Source organism: Ranitomeya imitator, chromosome 7, assembly GCF_032444005.1.
Source record: "Ranitomeya imitator isolate aRanImi1 chromosome 7, aRanImi1.pri, whole genome shotgun sequence".
NCBI lineage: Eukaryota > Metazoa > Chordata > Amphibia > Anura > Dendrobatidae > Ranitomeya > Ranitomeya imitator.
In genome coordinates, this window is record NC_091288.1 from 42397369 (window position 1) to 42419283 (window position 21915).

The window sequence follows — 21915 nt, forward strand, 5'->3', positions numbered from 1 at the left end:
ATAGTTCAGGTAGGGGAGATACGCAAGATGGGGGAAAGATGATGAGTTCGGTTTTGTCTACATTGAGTTTTAGGAAGCGAGAGGTGAAGAAGGAGGATATGGCTGACGGACACTCCAGGATTCTGGACAGAAGAGAGGCGACATCTGAGCCATAGAGGTAGATCTGAGTGTCGTCCGCATATAGGTGGTACTGGAAGCCATGGGACTTTGAGTTGTCCTAGGCCAAGGGTATAGATGGAAAAAAGTAGAGGCCCTAGGACAGAGCCTTGAGGGACTCCAACAGAGAGGGGGCGGGGTGAGGAGGTAGAGTGGGAAACGCTAAATGTGCGGTCGGAAAGGTATGAGGCAATCCAGGCTATTAACAAAATGTAAAGTGAAGGAACAAAAGAGAAATCTAAATTGGATCAATGTTTGGTGCGACTGCCTTTTGCCTTCAAAACTGCATCACTTTTTCTAGATACACGTTCAAAAAGTCAGAGATTTTTCAGAACTGTAGTCAGGTGGATGGGCAACCAACTGAACCAAACAGGTGATAATGATCATAATTTTTCATATGTAGGTAGAAACAGTTATAAAGTACAGTAAAACAGAAACAGCTGTGTAGGTGGTTTAACATTGGGTGAGGAACAACCAAAGTGTTACAAAGACGAGGTTGTGGAAGACAAATTTATGTCACAGGTCATATACCATGGCAAGTGGACACAAGGTAGTTATACTGTATCAGCAAGCCATCTCCCAGGCAAATATTTCATAACATACTCAGAAATCTAAATCAAATCAATTTAAAGAGAAACCATCTTGAAAATCTCTTTTGTTCATTCACTGTGCATGTTGTTAATTATCTGCTATTGTGAAAGCATCCTTGCTTTAAGGTACCTTCACACTGAGCGACTTTAGAAAGATAGCGATCCGTGACGTTGCAGCGTCCTGGATAGCGATATCGTTGTGTTTGACACGCAGCAGCGATCAGGATCCTGCTGTGAGATCGCTGGTCGGAGCTAGAAGGCCAGAACTTTATTTCGTCGCTGGATCACCTGCTGACATCGCTGAATCGGCGTGTGTGACGCCGATTCAGCGATGTCTTCACTTGTAACCAGGGTAAACATCGGGTTACTAAGCGCAGGGCCACGCGGTGACGTCACCGCTGTGCTCTGTTTTACGGCCGGCCGGCGCTGACACAGTGCAGGGAAGCTGAGGCCGGGGGACAGACACCGGAATGTAAGTATGTACTGTTTGTTTAATTTTACTTTTACAATGGTAACCAGGGTAAACATCGGGTTACTAAGTGCGGCCCTGCGCTTAGTAACCCGATGTTTACCCTGGTTATCCGGGGACTTCGGCATCGTTGGTCGCTGGAGAGCTGTCTGTGTGACAGCTCTCCAGCGACCACATAATGACCTAACAGCGACGCTGCAGCGATCGGCATCGTTGTCTATATCGCTGCAGCGTCGCTTAATGTGACGGTACCTTTACAGTATTCCCCACACCTCCCCACACCTAATTAAAGGGAGCCTGTCACCAGAAAAAAATGCAATTATTATGCAGATATAGGGTTAATTTGCAGGTTAATAGTGTTATTAGCCTGCCTGGAGCCTGAACTTAGGCAAATTCTGCGGGGAGTAATTGAGCTTTATTATCCTGCTGGGTTCTGCTTTCAGTCACGGGGGTGGCTGTATCTGCACCCACCGACCCTGACTGACAGTGGCTCTGTATTGGGGCTGGATGTCAGTCAGAGCAGGGTGCGGTTACAGCTGCCATGGTGACTAAATCAGCACCGCCCCCAAGACTGAAACCTGAACATTGCAGGGGGGAATTCAGTTAATTTTCTCCCTGCAGCGTTCAGCTAAGTGCAGGCGCGTTATACAGGTTAATAATGCTATTAACCTGCAGATTAACCCCATAATAGCGTTTTCTTGTGGCAACAGGTTCCCTTTAAGGATATATGCAATCTTTGCATATTTGTAGTGAAAAATGCAACATTTTACTGTCCCAGAAAAGTGAATGAGGTTTCTGAAATCTCATTCACATGTTGATTACTTTAGCATTTTTCACCCATTTTCTCGAAAAAGAAAAGCATAACAAAATGCAAGCAAAAAAGCCTTTGATTATTTGTGCCAATATATTTGTCATGTGATGTCGGACTTTCAGTATAATGCCGGCTGAGGCACTCTGCAGTAATTAAACATAATTTATTCCCACGGCTGAGTTATCAGTAAGTTAGAGGGAGGGTAAAGTGCGGTGTACATTTCCTCCAAGCGCTGTCAGTGTAGCACTCAGTGTCATTAGCATACAGATGGTGTAGAAAGCCAGTGCAGCGCTTCCATCCTAACACGCTGACTCTGGGACCTGACACAAATCTTGTAAAGATAGAAAAACACACAAAAACATATAAATATAAAATTGTGTAATACCGCTTAATAAGGGCTCATTCGCACTAAGGTTTTTTTCCGCTCATTTTTCAAGAGTAACCAAAGTGCTAGTGCTGTAAAAAGCTGCAAATTGAACGAGATTTCTGAAATATGCAGACACTGCTTTATTTTCTTCCTTCCGGATTTGGACCATCGACGTGTTTGGTTTTTTCTTTTCTTATTTAAAATCCGCAGTGAGTCAGTTTTTTTCAGCGTTTTTCACCCATTCAAATGAATAAGGGGAAAAAACACATTCAAAAGCGCGTCAGAAACGTGCGTATTTTATTCGCAGATGATTTTTTTCCACTAAAAAAAAAAACAAAAGCAGGTATATACCCGAAATGTAAAAAATCTCACGAGCAGGGGGAAAGAAGCAAAGATAGAGGATCATGTATCAGTGAATCTTCATGCATACTGTGTACTTATGTATGAAGGAAAGGTCACGCACATGACCGTTAAATAAGTTTCTTAGACTTCCACAATGGTACCACAACTGAAAGTCCAAAGTGATGAGCTATGATTAGTGATGAGCCAATCTGCCTCAAATATGACGGTGATTTTTTTTTTTCACATCTAATTTATTTTATTAAATTATGAGCCAAGGTCTTTCCTGACCCAAGAGTATAATAAACATGTTAAAAATAAAATTATCCTTAGTTGGCCTGTTTGGTTTGATCAAGCGGTGCAGTCTTCATTGGGCCATCTTCTTTTTTCCTTCTACGTTTTCCAGTTCCCAGCATCTTTGTGGACTCCTGCGCTGACTAGGCTGTGACGTACATGACCTAGTCAGTGCAGAGGAAGACTACTAATTAGTCCCAATGAAGACTGCACTGGTGATCGGACCAAGTGAGAGTTGGGTGTTTTTGGTTTTCTTTTTGCCTTTTTTTTTTTCTTACCCTCGTTTGACACTTTTTTAAATGAGCAAAATGTCGTCATTTTATTATATAATTGACTAAATTGTATATTTATTTAAAAAATGTTGATCGTACGTAACATGGGAGTATACATATATGTATGCAAATTATGTTAAAGGAACATACAGGGAAACTCTCAAAACTATCCACCCCTTTCCCCTCCCAAACTATTTATATGGTCATGTTCCTCTCTGAAAGATCATGGCATCCATAACCTGTACTTTTGCATTTTTTTTTTCTCCCTGGCTGAAAAAAAAACAACTTTTTTATTGATATGCAAATGAGGCTTAAGTGCAGTGGGCGTGATCAAAGCATTTCCCAAGTCTCTGCCTCTCTCCCTCTATTCCCCACCTTCTGTCAATTTGAGATTGATGGCCTGTCCTAAAGATAAATGAACACTAAAGTCCTGGAAAAAAGTCCTTTTCAGATCATTACATCTGCGGCATTGCTCAGATTTGCAATCTATGAACTAGTTTTCTCTTTGGCAGAAGCAGCTTGCCGGAAGTTGCTGAATTTTTAGCAATTCAGACATTAACACTATGGGAAAAAAAGCCCAAGTGAAAAGTCAGAAGCATGAAATGCTGAGATTTACTTAATCAAGTTATAAAGTCTTGATTTATTGCATTATTGTACAAGATGACTATATTCTGATATTAAAGGGCATTTTGTCACCAGAGCAGAGACCCTGATTCCAGCGATGTCACTTACTGGACTGTTTGCTCTCATTTTTACAAAATCACTGTTTTATCTGCTGCAGATTTAGCAGTGCTCTGAAGATTGAGCTCTGTATAACTCCTCCCACACCACTGGCCACCTTCTGCCTATGCACAGTGTACATGAAAAGCTGCCTATCATTGGAGAGGGGGGTGGCGTTACACAGAGACTACAATGAGCAGCCCAGTTAGGGACGCATCACTGGAATTGGGGTTTCTGCCCCTCCATCATACTGCTCTCAGATTAGGTGGCAAAAACTTGGTGATAGATTCACTTTTAAAGGGTGTAATCCAATTTCCAAGACCCTATACCAATATGTAGTGGGTGTAATGATATTAGCAAATGCCTCCAATTAGAAATGCAGTATAGTTTTTCTGATTTGCTACAACTTTCCTCATGTGCAGGCATTGCAGGACTTTAGATAGCCATGGTTACGGCCATGACAGTTAGCTAGTTGCCAGTGGTCATAACCATGGATACCTAAGGTCTTGCAATGCCTGCACATGAGGAAAGACCTAGCATATCAGAAAAACTATACTACATTTCTAATTGGAGGTACCGTATATACTCGAGTATAAGCCGACCCGAGTATAAGCCGACCCCCCTAATTTTGCCACAAAAAACTGGGAAAACTTATTGACTCGAGTATAAGCCTAGGGTGGAAATGCAGCAACTACCGGCGAATTTCAAAAATAAAAATAGATACCAATAAAAGTAAAATTAATTGAGACATCAGTAGCTGCGTTCATATATCCCCATATCTGCCCCATACTGTGCTCTGCTGCGTTCCTATATCCCCATATCTGCCCCATACTGTGCTCTGCTGCGTTCATATATCCCCATATCTGCCCCATACTGTGCTTTGCTGCGTCCATATATCCCCATATCTGCCCCATACTGTGCTTTGCTGCGTCCATATATCCCCATATCTGCCCCATACTGTGCTCTGCTGCGTTCATATATCCCCATATCTGCCCCATACTGTGCTCTGCTGCGTTCATATATCCCCATATCTGCCCCATACTGTGCTTTGCTGCGTCCATATATCCCCATATCTGCCCCATACAGTGCTCTGCAGCGTTCATATATCCCCATCGATGCTCCACATAAATCTGTGCCATGGCCACTGCTGCTGCAATAAAAAAAAAAAAAAAAAATGCCATACTCACCTCGCTGATTGCAGCTCCCAGCGTCCGGTCCCGGCGTCTCTCTGCACTGACTGATCAGGCAGAGGGCGCCGCGCACAGTATATGCGTCATCGCGCCCTCTGACCTGAACAGTCAGAGCGCAGATAGACGCCGGGAAGATGGAGCGGCGCCCGGCGGCTGGAACGTGGACAGGTGAATATAACATACTCACCTAGTCCTGGCGATCCTCGCGCTGTCCCCGCCTGTCACAGCTGGTCTTCGGTGCCGCAGCTTCTTTCTCTATCAGCGGTCACCGGCACCGCTGATTAGAGAAATGAATAGGCGGCTCCGCCCCTATGGGAGGTGGAGCCGCCTATTCATTTTTCTAATGAGCGGTCCCACGCGACCGCTGAAGAGAGGAAGAAGCTGCAGCGCCGAAGCCCGTGGGACGGCAGGGACAGCGCGAGGATCGCTGGGACTAGGTAAGTATACCTCAGCGCCCTCTCCCCCTCACCCGCCGACCCCACTGCTACCGTGACTCGAGTATAAGCCGAGGGGGGCACTTTCAGCCCAAAAATTTGGGCTGAAAATCTCGGCTTATACTCGAGTATATACGGTATTTCCTAATATCATTAAAAGGCCATGTGCACACGGTGCGGTTTTTACTGCAGATCCGCAGCGTTTTTGATGCTGCGGATCCGCAGCAGTTTTCTTTGCAGTGTACAGTACCATGTTACCCTATGGAAAATAAAAACCGCTGTGCACATGCTGCAGAAAATAACGCGCGGAAACGCAGCGGTTTATTTTCCACAGCATGTCAATTCTTTGTGCGGATGCCGCAGCGGTTTTACACCTGCTCCATATTAGAAAACCGCAGGTGTAAAACCGCAGTAGAATCCGCACAAAAACTGTGGTAAATCTGCGATAAATCCGCAGGAAAAACGCAGTGTTTTTGCCCTGCGGATTTATCAAAATCAGTGCGGAAAAATCCGCACAGCAGTCCGCAACATGTTCACATACCCTTACACCTTCTACATATTGAGATAGGATCTTGGACATGGGATTACCCCCTTTAAATCATGCCTCTTAACATTTTTTTTATTTATATTGCACTTTTTTTTTTTTTTTTTGTGGAATATTGCACATTTTTCACCAGACACTGAGGTTTTTTTTTTTTTTTAGACTTCTACTTCCTGTCCTTTTAGGAAGTCTCATTTTCATTATAGGCAAGATTACGATATCACAGCTCCCCCTCCCTTCACAATGACTTTTTCATACGCTCATTAGATGCTTCAATGCAAAAGATTATCTGGGTGTGACCATTGTGACTAATGTACATGTGTTGTTTCCTAAAACATAAGGAAGATAGTCTAAAAATGCCCCAGTGTCCAATTTGAAAATTGCAGGATTTCTTTTTTTTTTTTTTTAACAAATTGCAATATGTACAAAAAAAGTAAACATTAAAAAAAACATAACATTCTGATTTTCTTCCATGGGTAAATTTTTCTGATCATAACATCTCTTTAATTACTGATTGTAATATAGTAATGGATGCTGAAACTGTCACACAGTTATGATTATTAATGATCAGCGAGCATGCTCGGATACGTTATCTGAGCATGCTCGGGTGCTAATAGTGTCTTCCCTGTGCTCTAATACTATGTTCGAATCCCTGCGGCTGCATGTCTCGCGGATCACTTGCAAGGATTGTCTGACAAGCGCCAAAGACACTCTATTAGCACTCGAGCATGCTCATCACTCATGATTATTCCTAATAACTTACAGTTCCATGGTCTTAGAGACTCTGATAATGTCATGGGATAGTGACCAGCAAGTATCTGTGTAAGAGGCTAAGCGCAGGCATGTGTTGTGCCCATTGCACCCTCCAGGGTTACAGGGGTGCTCTATACCACTTTTGTCGATTTCCTATTTTAGGCAGCCGGACCGTTCCAGACGGAAATACTCCGATTTGTTGCACTACACAATGGTAGAAGTGGCGTACAGCACCTCCAAACTCTTATAGATGGCTGTAATTAAATCTTCACAGTTTCAAAAGTGAAAATTTAATGAGAGCTTTCTGTAGAGCTACCATTAATCATCATGGTAGTTAATATGGAATAATTCATATTATTGCTTCTGAAGCCCCCCTGTAAATGGCTCATATCGCCCCAAAAAAGTTGCAAGCAGATAGATAGACATGTCGGGCAGCAGCTTGTTTCTATTTTCCCTCTTAAAACACGTACATATGTGCCAAAATTTCTGTGTTTGAGTATGGGGCAAGGGTGAAAAGGAATAGCCAGATAGTACTTGAATGTGTAGAAAGACCACATCACCATGACTGATATATGTGTGCAGTAGGATCAATAAGTATTCCAAATTATCCATTTTTTTTCTGAAATGGGTAGTAATCATGGGTAAAGTGCACAGCTGTGAAGCTCCATCACCTGTCAGTAGACATGGGCCCTCACCCTCATAGGGAGAGTGAGAGTAATGATGCACAGCCGTGTGACTCTAGCACCATCACAGTCAGTAGATCTGGGTGTGCGCACTCATAGGGACAGTGAGAGTAATGATGCAGCGCCTTGTGACTCTAGCACCATCACAGTCAGTAGATCTAGGTGTGCGCACTCATAGGGACAGTGAGGGTAATGATGCACAGCCGTGTGACTCTAGCACCATCACAGTCAGTAGATCTAGGTGTGCGCACTCATAGGGACAGTGAGGGTAATGATGCACAGCCGTGTGACTCTAGCACCATCACAGTCAGTAGATCTAGGTGTGCGCACTCATAGGGACAGTGAGGGTAATGATGCACAGCCGTGTGACTCTAGCACCATCACAGTCAGTAGATTTGGGCGTGCGCACTCATAGGGACAGTAAGGGTAATGATGAATCACAATTCTGATATTTGCACACAGAGTTCATCTTAGAAATGTACGACACCTTCCTCATCACTCTCCATCCTCTCCTTCCCTCTTTTATCACCGACATGTTATATACAAATGCATGAATAAGCCAGCATGTGATTGGTAACTCTCTCTCTTCCCTTCTTTTTTCCCCCATTCTTCATCTCCATCCACGTACATTTTGATTTGCCATCCTTCTGGTTTTGTTTCCCATTTTCTATTTCGTTTTATCAACCCTTCATGTTAAACTTGCTTTGGAAACCTCTTAAGCGGTCCAACCCCTGCGAATAGTAACAGAGGATACGTGTCTGTTTCACTATTTAGTCCCTCCGCCAACGTCTCCTTCCTCTAAGTCTGTGAGCACGCCAAGCGAAGCTGGAAGCCAGGACTCTGGTGATGGGACGACTGGAGCCAGGTGAGCTCTCATACCTTTAATACAGTTTGGCAGTCATTTTACTTTTGTTAGTTTTTTTTGTTGTTTTTTTTGTTTCTTGGTTTGGTAAAAAAAAATAAAAAATTCTCCAAAAACGTAATGGGTTACATTTCCATAAGATCTTTATGAACGCCAGCTACAGATACACTGCAATTGCTTCTCACAATTCCTGAATCGGATCCTCTAAGTTGTCAGGGTATGTTCACATGTTGCTTTTTTTCTTTCCTGCAGCAAAAACGAGACTGGTGATCTTGGAAAAAAAAATGCGCGTACAGCACACGTATTAATGTCACTTTTTTATGTGCATTTTTCAATCATTTATTTTAATGGGTGAAGTTAGAAAAAGCGCTGAAAGAATTGACATGCCGCATATTGGCAAAAGCGCAGCGGTGCTCAAAATTCTCCCTGAAACAAAACGCAGCGTGTGCATGAGATTTCAGAAATCTTATTGATTATGCTGTTACTGTAAAACGCAACGGCTACTTTCACACATCAGGTTTTTGCCGTCAGGCACAATCCCGCGAATTTTGAAAAAAAAACTGATCCATTTTTTTTTCCTCCGGATCCGGTTTTTACTCATAGACTTGTATTGGCGCCAGATGGCCAAACGCTTCATCCGTTTTTTGCCGGATCCGACAAACATTAGCGCTCCTGCTCTCTTTTTCTCTCTCGCTTTTTTCTCTCTCTCGCTTTTTCTCTTTCTCTTTTCTCTTTTTTTTTCTCTTCTCTTTTTTTTCTCTTCTCTTTTTTTTCTCTTCTCTTTTTCTCTCTTTTTCTCTTTTTCTCTTTTTCTCCTTCTCTCTTTCTCTCTTTCTCTTTCTCTCTCTTTCTTTCTCTCTCTCTTTCTCTCTCTCTTTCTCTTTCTTTCTCTCTTTCTCTCTCTCTTTCTCTTTCTTTCTCTCTCTTTCTCTCTTTCTCTTTCTCTCTCTTTCTCTTTCTTTCTCGTTCTCTTTCTCTCTTTCTCGCTCTCTCTCTCTTTCTCGCTCTCTTTCTCTCTCTTTCTCTTTTTCTCACTCATAAGTTTTTCACAATTTGCAAAAGATCTGTTTTTTTTCAAGTCGCCGGATTCAGCCTGATGACGAAAATCTAATGTGTGAAACTACCCTAGTACGCTGCTTTAAATATTCAGTAAAAATGCCATGTGTGAACATTCCTTTACTGGCTTGGGTTTATGAGAGGCAGGACATTGCAGAGTTGGAGGCTGTGACCTTCATCCCACCATTTTTCCTTGTTATTACAGCTGTGTTTTTGCACTTTATTTAGTGGGTCCACCAGGAATGGTTATAGACTATATAGATTATAATCCATAGACTATAACGCTATCTATTTCAGAAAGATGTCATAAGACTTATCCTTCAAATGGAGGCCATAATATCCCAAGAGAGGCGGAGGCCAGAGTCTTTTATGCCCCCTGTTTTAAAGGGTTATACCCATTTTCATAAAGAGTAATAGTGGTGCTACATACAAGCACTTTTGCAGTTTACCACTTCTTAAAATTTTCAGCCGTTCTTGAGATATTAACACATCTGCTTGCAGATTGTTGCCTTGGAGACTGACCACCTCTGCTAGACAGAACATGGACAGTGTTTACAAGCCCTTTCTTCTAATGAGCTTGAAAGCACTTTTTTAAAGCTGGCCAGGATCACTGGAGCGCATTGTTGTCTCCTAATCTTAGCCAGCTTCAGCGTGGTCCTTATGAGCTAGACAGCAGAGGTGGTCGGTCTCCTAGGTAATGAGCTGTAAAGTAAAATGTCAATGTAAGTGGTGAGTGAGCATACTCTGATAAGGTGTTATCCAAGCACATTCATGTCCTAATTGAGTATTTTCGGCAAGCTCGAAAAAAATGCTGGAGTCTCGGCACCTGCATGTCTCACAGCTGTTCAACAGAAACAACGCATGCGTGGATTGCCTCTTTGTTAGTCAATCCCTGCATGTGTTGCAGCTGTCGAACAGCCGCGAGACATGCAAGCTCGGCGAGTCGAGCATTATTTTTGAGCTTGCCGAAAATGCTCGATTTGGACAACGCCTAATCCGCTCACTCATTGCTGAATATCTCAAGAACGGCTGCACATTTCAATAAGCAGTCAATTGCAATAGTGCTTGTTTATTTACTAGCACTGTCTGACAATATCCATCTGTAAAGATGAGACTAACCCTTTAATGGCGTATATTTTAAACAGATGAAAACCACCTGATAAGAACAGGATTTTATAGTGATCAGCATGTAATATGTTGATGAGCCAGGACAGCCAGAAAGCTAAACTGGGGCTGTTTGCTGTAGCTCATAGTAGGGATTGCCATCAAATGTCGATGGAGGCGGATGTAAATGGAGTGTAAATTAGGAACGTCCTACAACTACAGAAGATGTCACTCTTCATCCCATGCACGGTGCTATGGGAGCACACAGTTCTGACTTGCCTATTGCCTGCCTGGTTAGGAGGAGTTTTGGAGGAGCCTTCTAGGACCATGAAATGTGCATGCAGGACACAAGTCTGGTTCTAAATTAAATCCAGTCATTTCGACCATTGGATGTGTTAGTTCTTTCCATGCAAACGGCGGACAGCTTACATTAGTCTCACTAGCTCTAGTTTCTTTGTAAATTCATTTTAAGGAATGGCCAACGTCTCGAAGAACTGACATAAGATGTTGGTTGTGGTATAGGCTCCATGAAGAAGTCCTGGGATCACAATGACTCCTTTAATATCTCTATAGGCAATTTACCTTGGCTTATTCTGCTATCTTTATGTTGTGGGCACTGGCCTTTTATAATAAAAAGGTACCTTCCATTGTTTCCAAGCGCAGACTTGCAGTGCAAACGTCAGCCATGTCTTATGTAGGTTTCATGATGATCGTGGGCGTAGGGGAGACGTTCTTGCAGGATGTATCACTGGAAGATACCTGATGGTTATCGGTCTTGCATTTAGATCCTTGTCGCTTACTAACCTCTTGCATGTGCTTGTTTTACAGTTCCAGACCCGCAGATACCAAGAAGTAAAGCATATTCCTTTTTCTTGTTTTTAACCTTTTTTATGCTTTTCTTTGCAAAACTGTATTACTTTAGTGAAGGGTAGTCATAGATAAATGGGGTTTCTTCTGCACCGTGTCGGGAACTGTGACGCTGTGTTGACAGGTGCCTGGCAGGAACTGTGCATGATACACGCCGTCCGTGCACCTGTCGATGCAATGTTATTATCCTGACTTTCCGATTTCCTGATAGGATCGATCTTTCCGTGTTCTCACAAAGAAGAGAAAACTCTTCTGTAGGTTTAGGTCATTTTCCAGAAGAAGAAAAAACCCCAAACAATCTTATCTCTTTACGTGTCATCTCCCTGGATAATACTTTATTTTTCTACAGGTTTACGAGGGGCAAATCCACATGTATAATGTGCAGCATTGCAGTCCTGGGTGGTTGTACCCTTCTTGTGTATTTTTATATTCATTTATTTACTTTTTCGTTACAATCCTGCAGCTCGGTGATCACCTTGATGGCAAATGTTGTGCTTGTCTTGTATTTTTGGTGGGGGAGGTGTAAAGCACACACACGTAGTGTTTGATTTCTAGTGCATACTCAAAAGTCTGGTGTAAAACCAAAATGAGGGTGATCTAGAATGGTGTAAGGTAGAGTTTTCACAAAATCCTTAAATATGCTCAGTGGAGCTGAGTATTGGGTATTGGCTCAGTTCAAGGGGCTTGTGTTTAATGTCACCCCTCACCCCCATGGAGGACTTGAAAGGAAGCAACCAGCGACCTCCACCGCAGATCATGGGGGGTTAAGCAGTTTTTCCCGGTCCTGCAGGCCCACTGAATTTATATTAGACGTATGCTGGGTTTCACATGGATTGACACATCTGAGCCTAAGGCTGTGGTTAACCTATAATTACAGCCGTGTCACATCTTGGAAACACTATCAGTACCACATCCCAGTGGAAATGCAGATTGTTTCCTTACCAAAGAGCCGATGTGTTAGCCGTCTTCCTGCAGCAATAGCTCCATTTCCTGCACATGTTTTCTGCTGTGGGCAATGTCACAAGATACCGATCATTCACACCCAACATGTAGACGTTCTGCTCAGGATCACATCTCCGACTGGATGAGAAACAGATTAACAGGTTCTGTGCGGAGCAAAAAACGACTACATCAGAGGAGCGGAGTCACATCATGGGGGACATTCCGAATAAGTCTGGTGTTTCATGTTCCTGGGGGAAAAAACGCATTTGGGTGAATTGCATTAAATCGCAATCCTCTTAAGGGCTGCAATGCATGGCCTGGACGCGAGCATGACACCATCATGGAGACATATGAAGTTGTCATGCTTCTCGACGGGAGATCAGTGGCCAGTCCATGTGTTGCGGTCCACACTCAGACCAAGGTCCACGGACATCTGCATGAGCCCTTATACATTCGGTATGTTTTGGACAGTCCTAAAGTCAGAAACTGTAAGCTGCACTTTTTTCGGTGTAGCACCAAAATGTTATGGCTTTGATAGTAATCAGTCAAGGAGACCACAGCCTCTTATTGGTAACACCTCCTACTTTTCGCTGTGCTAAAAAATAAAGCAAAAAGTGAGAAGTCACCATTCTTTTTGTACATAAGAAGTGCTCCATGAATTGCGACTTTCTCGCATTGAGCTGTGATGTCGAAAATTAATGATATTCAATGCGCACAGAACAATCCTTTACCGATCGTGCTGTGCACATCATTAGTCACCCTGGCTAAATAGGCCAGTAAAGGACTCCCAGCAGGCAAACGTAGTTGCTTAATGCCGTGGATCGTCCTTTGTACACCAGTTTGCGCACATTTACATGGATGTTTTTACGGCGCGTGTAAGAGCTCGCGATCAGCAGCTTGTTTACGTTGCACAATCCCGATAATGGTGCAGGGTAAATATACCGCTTGTTGCTGTTGTACGCATCATGTAGAATGGGCAATACTCTGAGAAAACAGCAGACCTTGTTCTTTATAGCAATCAAGAAGGATCGGAAGTGATATTTTAACAATAATTGTTTTGAAATTGTGTCAAGATTAAAAAAAATGCCTAAAGGAACACTGGGGGAGAGACAGTATTGGGGTGGTCTCGCACACATTGGGACAAATTTTCTAACTGTCTAAGGGTGCGTACCCATAATTGTTCAACCAAGCATATTCCATCTGGAGAATGCTTGAAAGAGGGTAAAAAAAAAAAACGCTGAGGTTTTCCTAAAGCATCTCCCTATAACTCAATGTATGTATGGCAGTGTCAAAAAAAATAAAATAAAAATGCAGTGTTCACATACCCTATGCTTTGCAATCTTAAAATGAGTCAAATTTGTAACAGTAGTTCATACAGGATGAAAAATTTGACTTCTTTAGCCTGTGTTCTCTGTGCACCATCTATTGTTTGGATTACTTTGTCCCAGAAATGTGCACTGGTTTTTTGGCACATTTTGGGTGTCCTAGTGGTCCATTCCTCTTTCTTGTGAAACGTTGCCCTTTACTCTGTTGCCTCATTGGGGGACACAGGACCATGGGTGTTATGCTGCTGTCCACTAGGAGGTGACACTATGCATAATCTGAAAAAGATTAACCATGGCTCCTCCTCTGCAGTATACATCCCTGGACAGCGTTGGCCTTCTCCAGTATTTGCTTAGTGTCGCATTGGAGGAACACCTAAAATTTCGCACTCCGTTTTTGTCCACGACGGGATTACAGATGAAGAAAAGTGGGTCTCCTCGGAGACTCCCGGCATGGCTCCTTCCTTGGCCCCCTATTATGGGGTGCCCGGTTGAAGTCGAGATGGCTATTCCCCATGTCGCTCCTTCCCCAGTCCCTCGGGTGCTGGTTCGAAATCGAGACCCCCCCCCCTCCTTCCCCAATTCCTTTTGGTTTCTGGGTTGAGATCGAGGCGAGGATAAAGCCCCCTGAAGGTGACAGCAGCACCCTCCCTAATCCCCCTCTGGGGGCATGAGGTTAAGACGCCTCAGGTAGGGCCTGTAGCAGCACTCTGCAGCTCCCCGCAGCATTTGCCAGCACACTGCGCCTGCATCCAGGGACGCAAGCCCAGCTGCGGTCTCCTGTTGGGGCCGGATGGAGTGCAGGCAGGCATGGCACATCTGAGACACAGGGCTCCCTGCGCCCTGTCTCTGTGGCAGCAGCAGGGGGGGGACCCTTCAGCCCACTTCCCCCCCCCCTACCACTTATAGCCCCACTGCTATCCTGCTTTTCAAATCCGGGAGGGTCCGGTTCAGATCCGATCCCCTCCCGGACTTCCACGCTGGCCTAGAGCCCTCTTGGGCATCAGGCATCTACTTCAGGCCGCGGCTTCGGCCTAGCTGAGGCCACTGCCTTGTTTCTGCCCCCCCCCCCCCGGCCCGCCCCCCGGATGACAAATATGACACTCCACAGTGTCATAGAGGGGGCGGATCGAGACTGAAAGGGCGCGTTTTTACACAGCTCTGCCGCCTTTTTCTCAGCTCTCCGCCCCCTTTCTCCTTCTTCCTCTTCTCCTCGGCGGCCATTTCTGCTGCAGGACAAGATTAACCCTGCATCTCCCGGCGTCCAGGACAGCCAGTCTCCGGGGGGAACAGGACTGTGGATCTTCGGCACTGGACCTAGGGGCAAACTGGTGGGGTAAGATCACAGCTGGGGTTCTTACTCGGCTGTGATTCCATATTCCTATAAGACCCCCTATAGGTTCCTCTGCATAGGGGCCCTTTGCATAGCCAACCCTCTTGCGCACTATGCCGGGCTCAAGGTCCAAGAAAACCAGGCAGGACTGCTTTTATGCATTCTGCACAGCCTGCAGGACCACTCTCCCCAGTGGCAGCACCCGCACTGCCGGGACTGTATCCAGACGACGGTGTCAGAGCCCCAAGAAGCCCCTATCAATGCTTCGGTGTCTAATGCCATGCCAGAATGGGCTACTCAGATGTCGCAACCTATGACGCAGTCTATAGATAACCTAACCTCCACATTGCTTCAGGCTCTGCAGAGTCATGCCTCGGCTATGAACATTACCCAGCAAAGGTAGAGCTCAACTCAGGGACATGATGTCCCGGGCACATCCATGTCTCGGACAGGACGTAAGCGGACCCAGAGGTCACATTCATCTGCGTCATCCCATAGCACACGGTCATTCCCCTCTAGGGAGAGATACCGTAGTTCCAGGTCACCTAGACCGTCCCCTAGCAGGGACAGACAATGCAGATCTCCGCAAAGGAAACGGAGGGGTCCCTGATCCCAATTCCCCCTAGCCATACAGCGCTAGTTGAGGATGTATTCTCTTCCATCCATCGGGTGCTGGACATTTCTGATCTGCCCCCGGAGGCCCCAGAACACAAGATTTCCTTTGAAGGAGTTCTGAAACCGCATATGGTTTTCTCTAACCACTCAGAGTTTAAGGCGATCCTTAAAAAGCAGCTCTCACAGCCTGAGAAGTTCGCTAATTGCAAATATTTGGAGGCGAGGTACCCCTTCCCGCAGAAGGACACCAAAGAATGTACAAATCCACCCGAAGTGGACCCCCCAGTCTCTAGACTAGCAGCACAGACCCTCCTTTCAGTGCCAGATAGCTCAACCCTCAGGGACGCAGCAGACCGGCAGGTACAACGCATGGCTCGTTCAATTTTCGAGGCTGCAGGGGCCTCCCTGGCTCCCGCATTCGCTTCAGTTTGGGCTGCCAAGGCCATCCTTGCTCTGGCCCAAAATTTATAAGGCCTCCAAGCATCTGCTCCTGAGCTGTTGGACCAAGCGGTTCAAATAGCAGTTGTAGCAGATTACATGCTTCATGCAGCTCTGGATTCACCAAAGGAATGTAGTGGGGATAGCATAAAACGCCATCACGATTCGGCGTATCCTCTGGCTGTGGGAATGGAAAGCGGACGCAGCCTCAAAGAAGTCCCTCACACACCTCCCGTATCTCAGTGGGCGACTTTACTGTGAAAAGTTGGACACAATGATATCCAACGCCACCGGGGGTAAGAGTACCTCTCTCCCTCAACTGAAACCTAAACGCACTTACAAGAAGCGTAACCAAACCCGATTCCGATCCTTTCGGAATTCTTCTGGCTGGTCCGTCTCATGTCCAGCACAAAATCGTAACCGTTCCCCACGCAAGGACAACTCACGGTTGACGCAAAGGTCGGACAAGACCTGGCAGTCAAAAGCAGGCCAGTCAAAGCCCAAAGTAGGAAAATCTCAGACTTTCTCCTCATCATGACTCATGGACTCCGGAAGACATCCCACCCGTAGGCGGCCGACTTTTGCTCTTTCAGCAAGTCTGGCTGCTTATTACAGAAGACAGGTGGGTCAGGAAACTAGTGTCTTCCAGATACAAGATAGAGTTCACCTCCAACCCACCGAACTGATTCTTCCTCTCTGTTTCCCCAAAACCGCCAGCCAAGGCTCGTGCCTTCCAACAAGCGGTTTCCTCGCTTCTTCAAGCAGGAGTCATAGTACCGCTTCCCACGGCCGAGTGCTTCCGAGGGTTCTACTCCAATCTATTCGTAGTCCCCAAGAAAAGAGGCAGTGTACGGCCCATACTGGACCTAAAACAACTCAACAAACATGTATGGGTTCATCACTTCCGCATGGAGTCACTTCGGTCCATCATTGCGTCCATGGAGAAGGGAGAATATCTTGCCTCCATAGATATACAGGACGCTTACCTGCATATACCGATTGCACCCGCCCATCAGAGATTTCTCAGGTTCGCAATCGACCAGGACCACTACCAGTTCGTGGCTCTCCGGTTCGGACTCGCCACGGCTCCCAGAGTGTTTACCAAGGTCATGGCAGCCACCATGGACGTCCTGCTCTCCAGAGGCATAGTAGTCGTTCCATACCTGGACGATCTCCTCATCAAAGCTTCCACCTTCAAGGACTGCGAGCTCAGCGTCCCAATCACAGTCGACACTGAGCCGTATGGGGATGGTTAGTCAACCTACAAAAGTCATCACCAACCCTGAGTCAGTCTCTGACCTTCCTGGGAATGCTATTCGACACCTCCAGGGGTCTGGTGCTCCTTCCCAAGGACAAAGCACTGGCTCTCCGGTTTGCCATGAGAGTCCTTGGCAGGATGGCGGCAGCAATAGAAGCGGTTCCATTTGCCCAGTTTCACCTCAGGTCTCTCCAACTAGCCATTCTCAAGTCCTGGGACAGGAATTCTTTTTCTCTCGACAGGGAGTTCCAGCTAACGTCGTCAACCAGGAGGTCCCTGCACTGGTGGCTCAAGCCAACCTCGCTAGCAACGGGGAAATCCTTTCTCACAGGTCAATGGAAGGTCCTGACCACCGATGCAAGCCTGACGGGTTGGGGTGCGGTGCACCTACACCACAGGGCAAGTGGTCACCAGTGGAAGCGACCATGCCCATCAACATCCTGGAAATCAGTGCCATCCTCCTGGCGTTGATAGCCTTCCATCACTTACTGGCAGCCTCTCACATCAGAGTACAGTCAGACAATGCCACGGCTGTGGCATATGTGAACCACCAAGGAGAGACCCGCAGTACCCAGGCAATGCGAGAAGTGACACACATCCTCCACTGAGTGGAAGACACCGGGTCGGTGCTCTCTGCAGTCCGAAATTTTTCGCCAGATCTGCCACTGCTAGGGGACTCCGGACGTGGACCTAATGGCATCCCACTTCAATGCCAAGGTCTCCAACTTCGTGGCCAGAACACACAATCCGCGTTTGCTCGGAGCAGATGCCCTGGTTCAGGACTGGACTAAGTTCCAGCTTCTGTACATATTTACACCTCTCCCCCTGATATCCAGAGTGGTGAGGAAGATCAAGCAAGAGGGAGTTCCAACCATCCTAATCGCACCGGACTGGCCCAGAGGTACATGGTACGCCGACATTGTAAAACTTACAGCAGACGCCCCCTGGCATCTCCCCGACCGCCCCGATTTTCTATCACAAGGCCCGTTCTACCACCAGAACTCAGGGGCTCTTAATTTGACGGCGTGGCCTTTGAGACCTGGGTACTAACCCAGGCAGGGCTCTCGCCGGACGTCATTGGAACCATGATCAGGGCACGGAAGCCAGCCTCTGCCAAGATTTATTACCGTACCTGGAAAGCTTTCTTTACCTGGTGTGAATCTCGTGGCCAGACCCCACTCCCTTATTCCCTCCCCAAAGTACTTGGTTTTCTCCAATCTGGTCTGGAGGCCAGGCTGTCCCTGGGCTCGCTTAAGAGCCAGGTGTCGGCTCTCTGTGTTTTTTCAGAGACGCATTGCTAATAAGCCGCAAGTAAGGACTTTTCTTCAGGGGGTTTCCCGATTGGTTCCCCCCTACAGACTTCCACTAGAAACTTGGGACCTCAACCTGGTCCTGACAGCATTGCAGGGACCTCCTTTCGAACCCCTTAGGGAGGTCCCACTCCGCCTTCTATCCCAGAAGGTGGTCTTTCTGGTGGCAATTGCCTCGCTACGCAGGGTGTCTGAACTGTCAGCACTCTCTTGCAGACGACCCTTCCTAGCTTTTCACCAGGACAAAGTAGTTCTCCGTACGGTCCCTTCCTTCCTTCCGAAGGTTGTGTCCAACTTCCACCTCAATGGGGAAATTTCACTGTCATCCCTTTGTCCGGTTCATAGAGTGGAGAAGGCTCTGCATACGCTTGACCTCGTTAGGGCATTGCGTATATATGTGTCTAGGACTGCGCCCTTCCGGAAGTCTTATTCTCTTTTCCTTCTTCTGGAAGGCGATCGCCAGGGTCTGCCGGCTTCCAAAGCTACCCTTGCCAGGTGGATCAAATCCACCATACAAAAGGCCTACCGCCTTAAAAATTCTCCTCTTCCAGCCAGTATTACGGCACACTCTACATGGGCGGTAGGGGCCTCCTGGGCCATTCGGCACCAGGATTCGGCACAACAAGTGTGTAAGGCAGCCACTTGGACTAGCCTACACACGTTTACTAAACACTACAGGGTTCATACCCAGGTGCCCCAAGTTTAGGGGCCTGTCTGCACAATATTCGTCCATTGCTTCCCACCCAGGGACTGCTTTGGGACGTCCCATGGTCCTGTGTCCCCCAATGAGGCGACACAGTAAAGGAGATTTTTGTGTGCTCACCGTAAAATCTCTTTTTCTTAGCCTCTAATTGGGGGACACAGCTCCCACTCTGTTGCCCTTTACGGGCCGTTGTTACTGTTGAGTTCTCATATTCTTTGAGCTCGTATATAGTGGCCTTCTTATAGGCGTGTTTGTTATTCATGTTACGTTCCTCCTAAAGCTTTTGCACAAAACTGGAGAAGGCTAACACCGTCCAGGGATGTATACTGCAGAGGAGGAGCCATGGTTAATGTTTTTCAGATTATGCATAGTGTCACCTCCTAGTGGACAGCAGCATAACACCAATGGTCCTGTGTCCCCCAATTAGAGGATAAGAGAAAGAGATTTTACGGTGAGTATACAAAAATCTCCTTTTTTCTGTACAGTCCTTTTTATTCATTTATTTTTTTTTTAATATGGTCAGTGGACCAAGGGTAGTGTCTAAAGCCGGCCATGCACAATAGATGGCTGTCTGTCGAAGGTTTGACCAACAGCCATCTTGGCCGTCCCTCCTATTCACTTGACAGTTCTCCTTCGTTGTCTTTGAAAAAGCCACCAATTGACACATGGGGCGGCTTAACTCTGGGAGAACAATATGATTTGCAGTCTGAAATTTGACATGTGTGATCATCTCTTCCTGAAAGGCGCTCTCATACACATTAGGGTGTCTGCCGAAAGTTGTCGATACTGGTGGGTTCAGACAATATATATGTAGGGCCTTAAAGGGAACCTGTAGGTTTTTTCCCATGTAACCTACAGCCCTCACCTTGTGTTATAGCATGCTGGAATGCTGTATGTAAGTCTCCAAGCCACCCTGCAAAAAAAAGACCTTTTATTATTCTTGCCTACAGTCCGGTCAGATGAATGTCGCTGGTTTTGGTTTGGCACCTCCTCTCTTCTTGCGATCGCCGTCCTCCTCTGCTTTTTATTGATGACATGTTCTAAGTCATGCTCAGTGTTCCTCGTTGCGCTCCTGCATGGGGCAGATCAAAATACTGTGCTTTGCATGCACGGAGAAAGGCCAAAGAGTGTCAGCGTATGTGCAATACAGCACTTTCCTCTACTCGCAACAGTAAAGAGAGAAGTGCGCCTGCGCATCATCCACATGTAGTAAAGAAGGAGGATGGTGATTGTAAGAAGAGAGGAGGCGCCATACCTAGACCAGTGATGCCCATCGGACCGGACCACCCCTTAGACAAGTATAATAAAAGGTATTTTGTTTTGCGAGGCGGCTTGGAGACTTATATACAGAACTCCGGTATGCTGTAACACCGGGCTGAAAGGTGGTGGCCCTTTAAATAACATAACATTGGTTCAGGAGTCTTAACACCATTATTTACATATTTTTCTCGCACAATTTGCTACAAAATTGTAGCACATTTAGCATAGTTCATCCCGCCTAGAGTTTTGATGATAGGTCCCCAGGTTGCGAAAATGCAACATATTCACTTGCTGAAAATCTGTTGCCTTTTACATTGGCAGCACAGTGCTTGATATTTTAAGGAATCTCATGTGCGCACACACTGTAAAATCTGCATCCAAAATGGACCACATGCTGCGGATATCAATGCCAATTTCGACCTTTGCAACTCCCCAGCTTATGGGAAGTTCAATAAGAGATTTTATCAAGACATCAGATCAAAATGATGTATATTAAGATGCGCTTATTTCCGTAGAGTCAGTTCTGAGGATCATGTTTGACGCTTCTGCTCCAACCTTTATTTTTACGTCATAAATATCCCCATATAATTGGTGGTCAGTGACCTCTACGGGGGAGCGTGCGGACGTCTGGCGACACTACTCGCTGCACACCAGACACGCTGGATGTAAAGAGATAACATTTTGCCCTATTTTTTTAAGATGCATTGCTCGTGTCCTATGTGTTTTTTTAGCTGTTCGTACCAGTGTTTAGTTAGTATTTTAATATTATCATTTTTTACAATTCATGAAATGCGCTTTTTTTTCTTATAAGAGGGAATCATCACTAACTGCATGATTGAATATACCTATCTCGCGTGCACTAACTGCTGTATGATATTTTGGTATCTGTCTTATATGCACTAGTTTTTTAACCCTTTGTTGTGTTTGCTTAACTAATTTCTGACCTCTTCTGCTAATGCTGCGTGGTTGTCAATCAGGACTCTGCACTGGGACACTGATCCGTCCGTTCTTCAGCTCCACTCTGACTCCGATCTGGGGTACTGCAACCATTTTTTTACTATTACGTTCTACCTGTTGTGTCGTCTATAGAGCAGTCATACCATAGGTTATCGTTGCCATTCCTTGGATGCTAGTCGTAATTATGTAATATTTTTATCGCAAAAAAATTATATATATTATGATATGTATAGGTTATGTATTTGTTTCATTTCACGGTCATGGATTGG

General features: G+C 45.7%; 1 protein-coding gene across 6 annotated transcripts in view; it reads left to right on the plus strand.

The window, feature by feature from the left end:
• DYNC1I2 (dynein cytoplasmic 1 intermediate chain 2) overlaps nt 1–21915 on the plus strand; it is a 135756-nt gene that overhangs the window by 34798 nt on the left and 79043 nt on the right. For 2 of the 6 annotated variants that reach the window (XM_069733133.1, XM_069733134.1), the window contains exons 5-7: nt 8394–8484; nt 11470–11493; nt 21667–21726. In XM_069733133.1, coding sequence (XP_069589234.1) covers nt 8394–8484; nt 11470–11493; nt 21667–21726 — 175 coding nt within the window. The remainder of the gene's footprint in view (nt 1–8393; nt 8485–11469; nt 11494–21666; nt 21727–21915) is intronic. The other 4 variants (XM_069733135.1, XM_069733136.1, XM_069733138.1 and 1 more) reach the window with 2 other exon arrangements.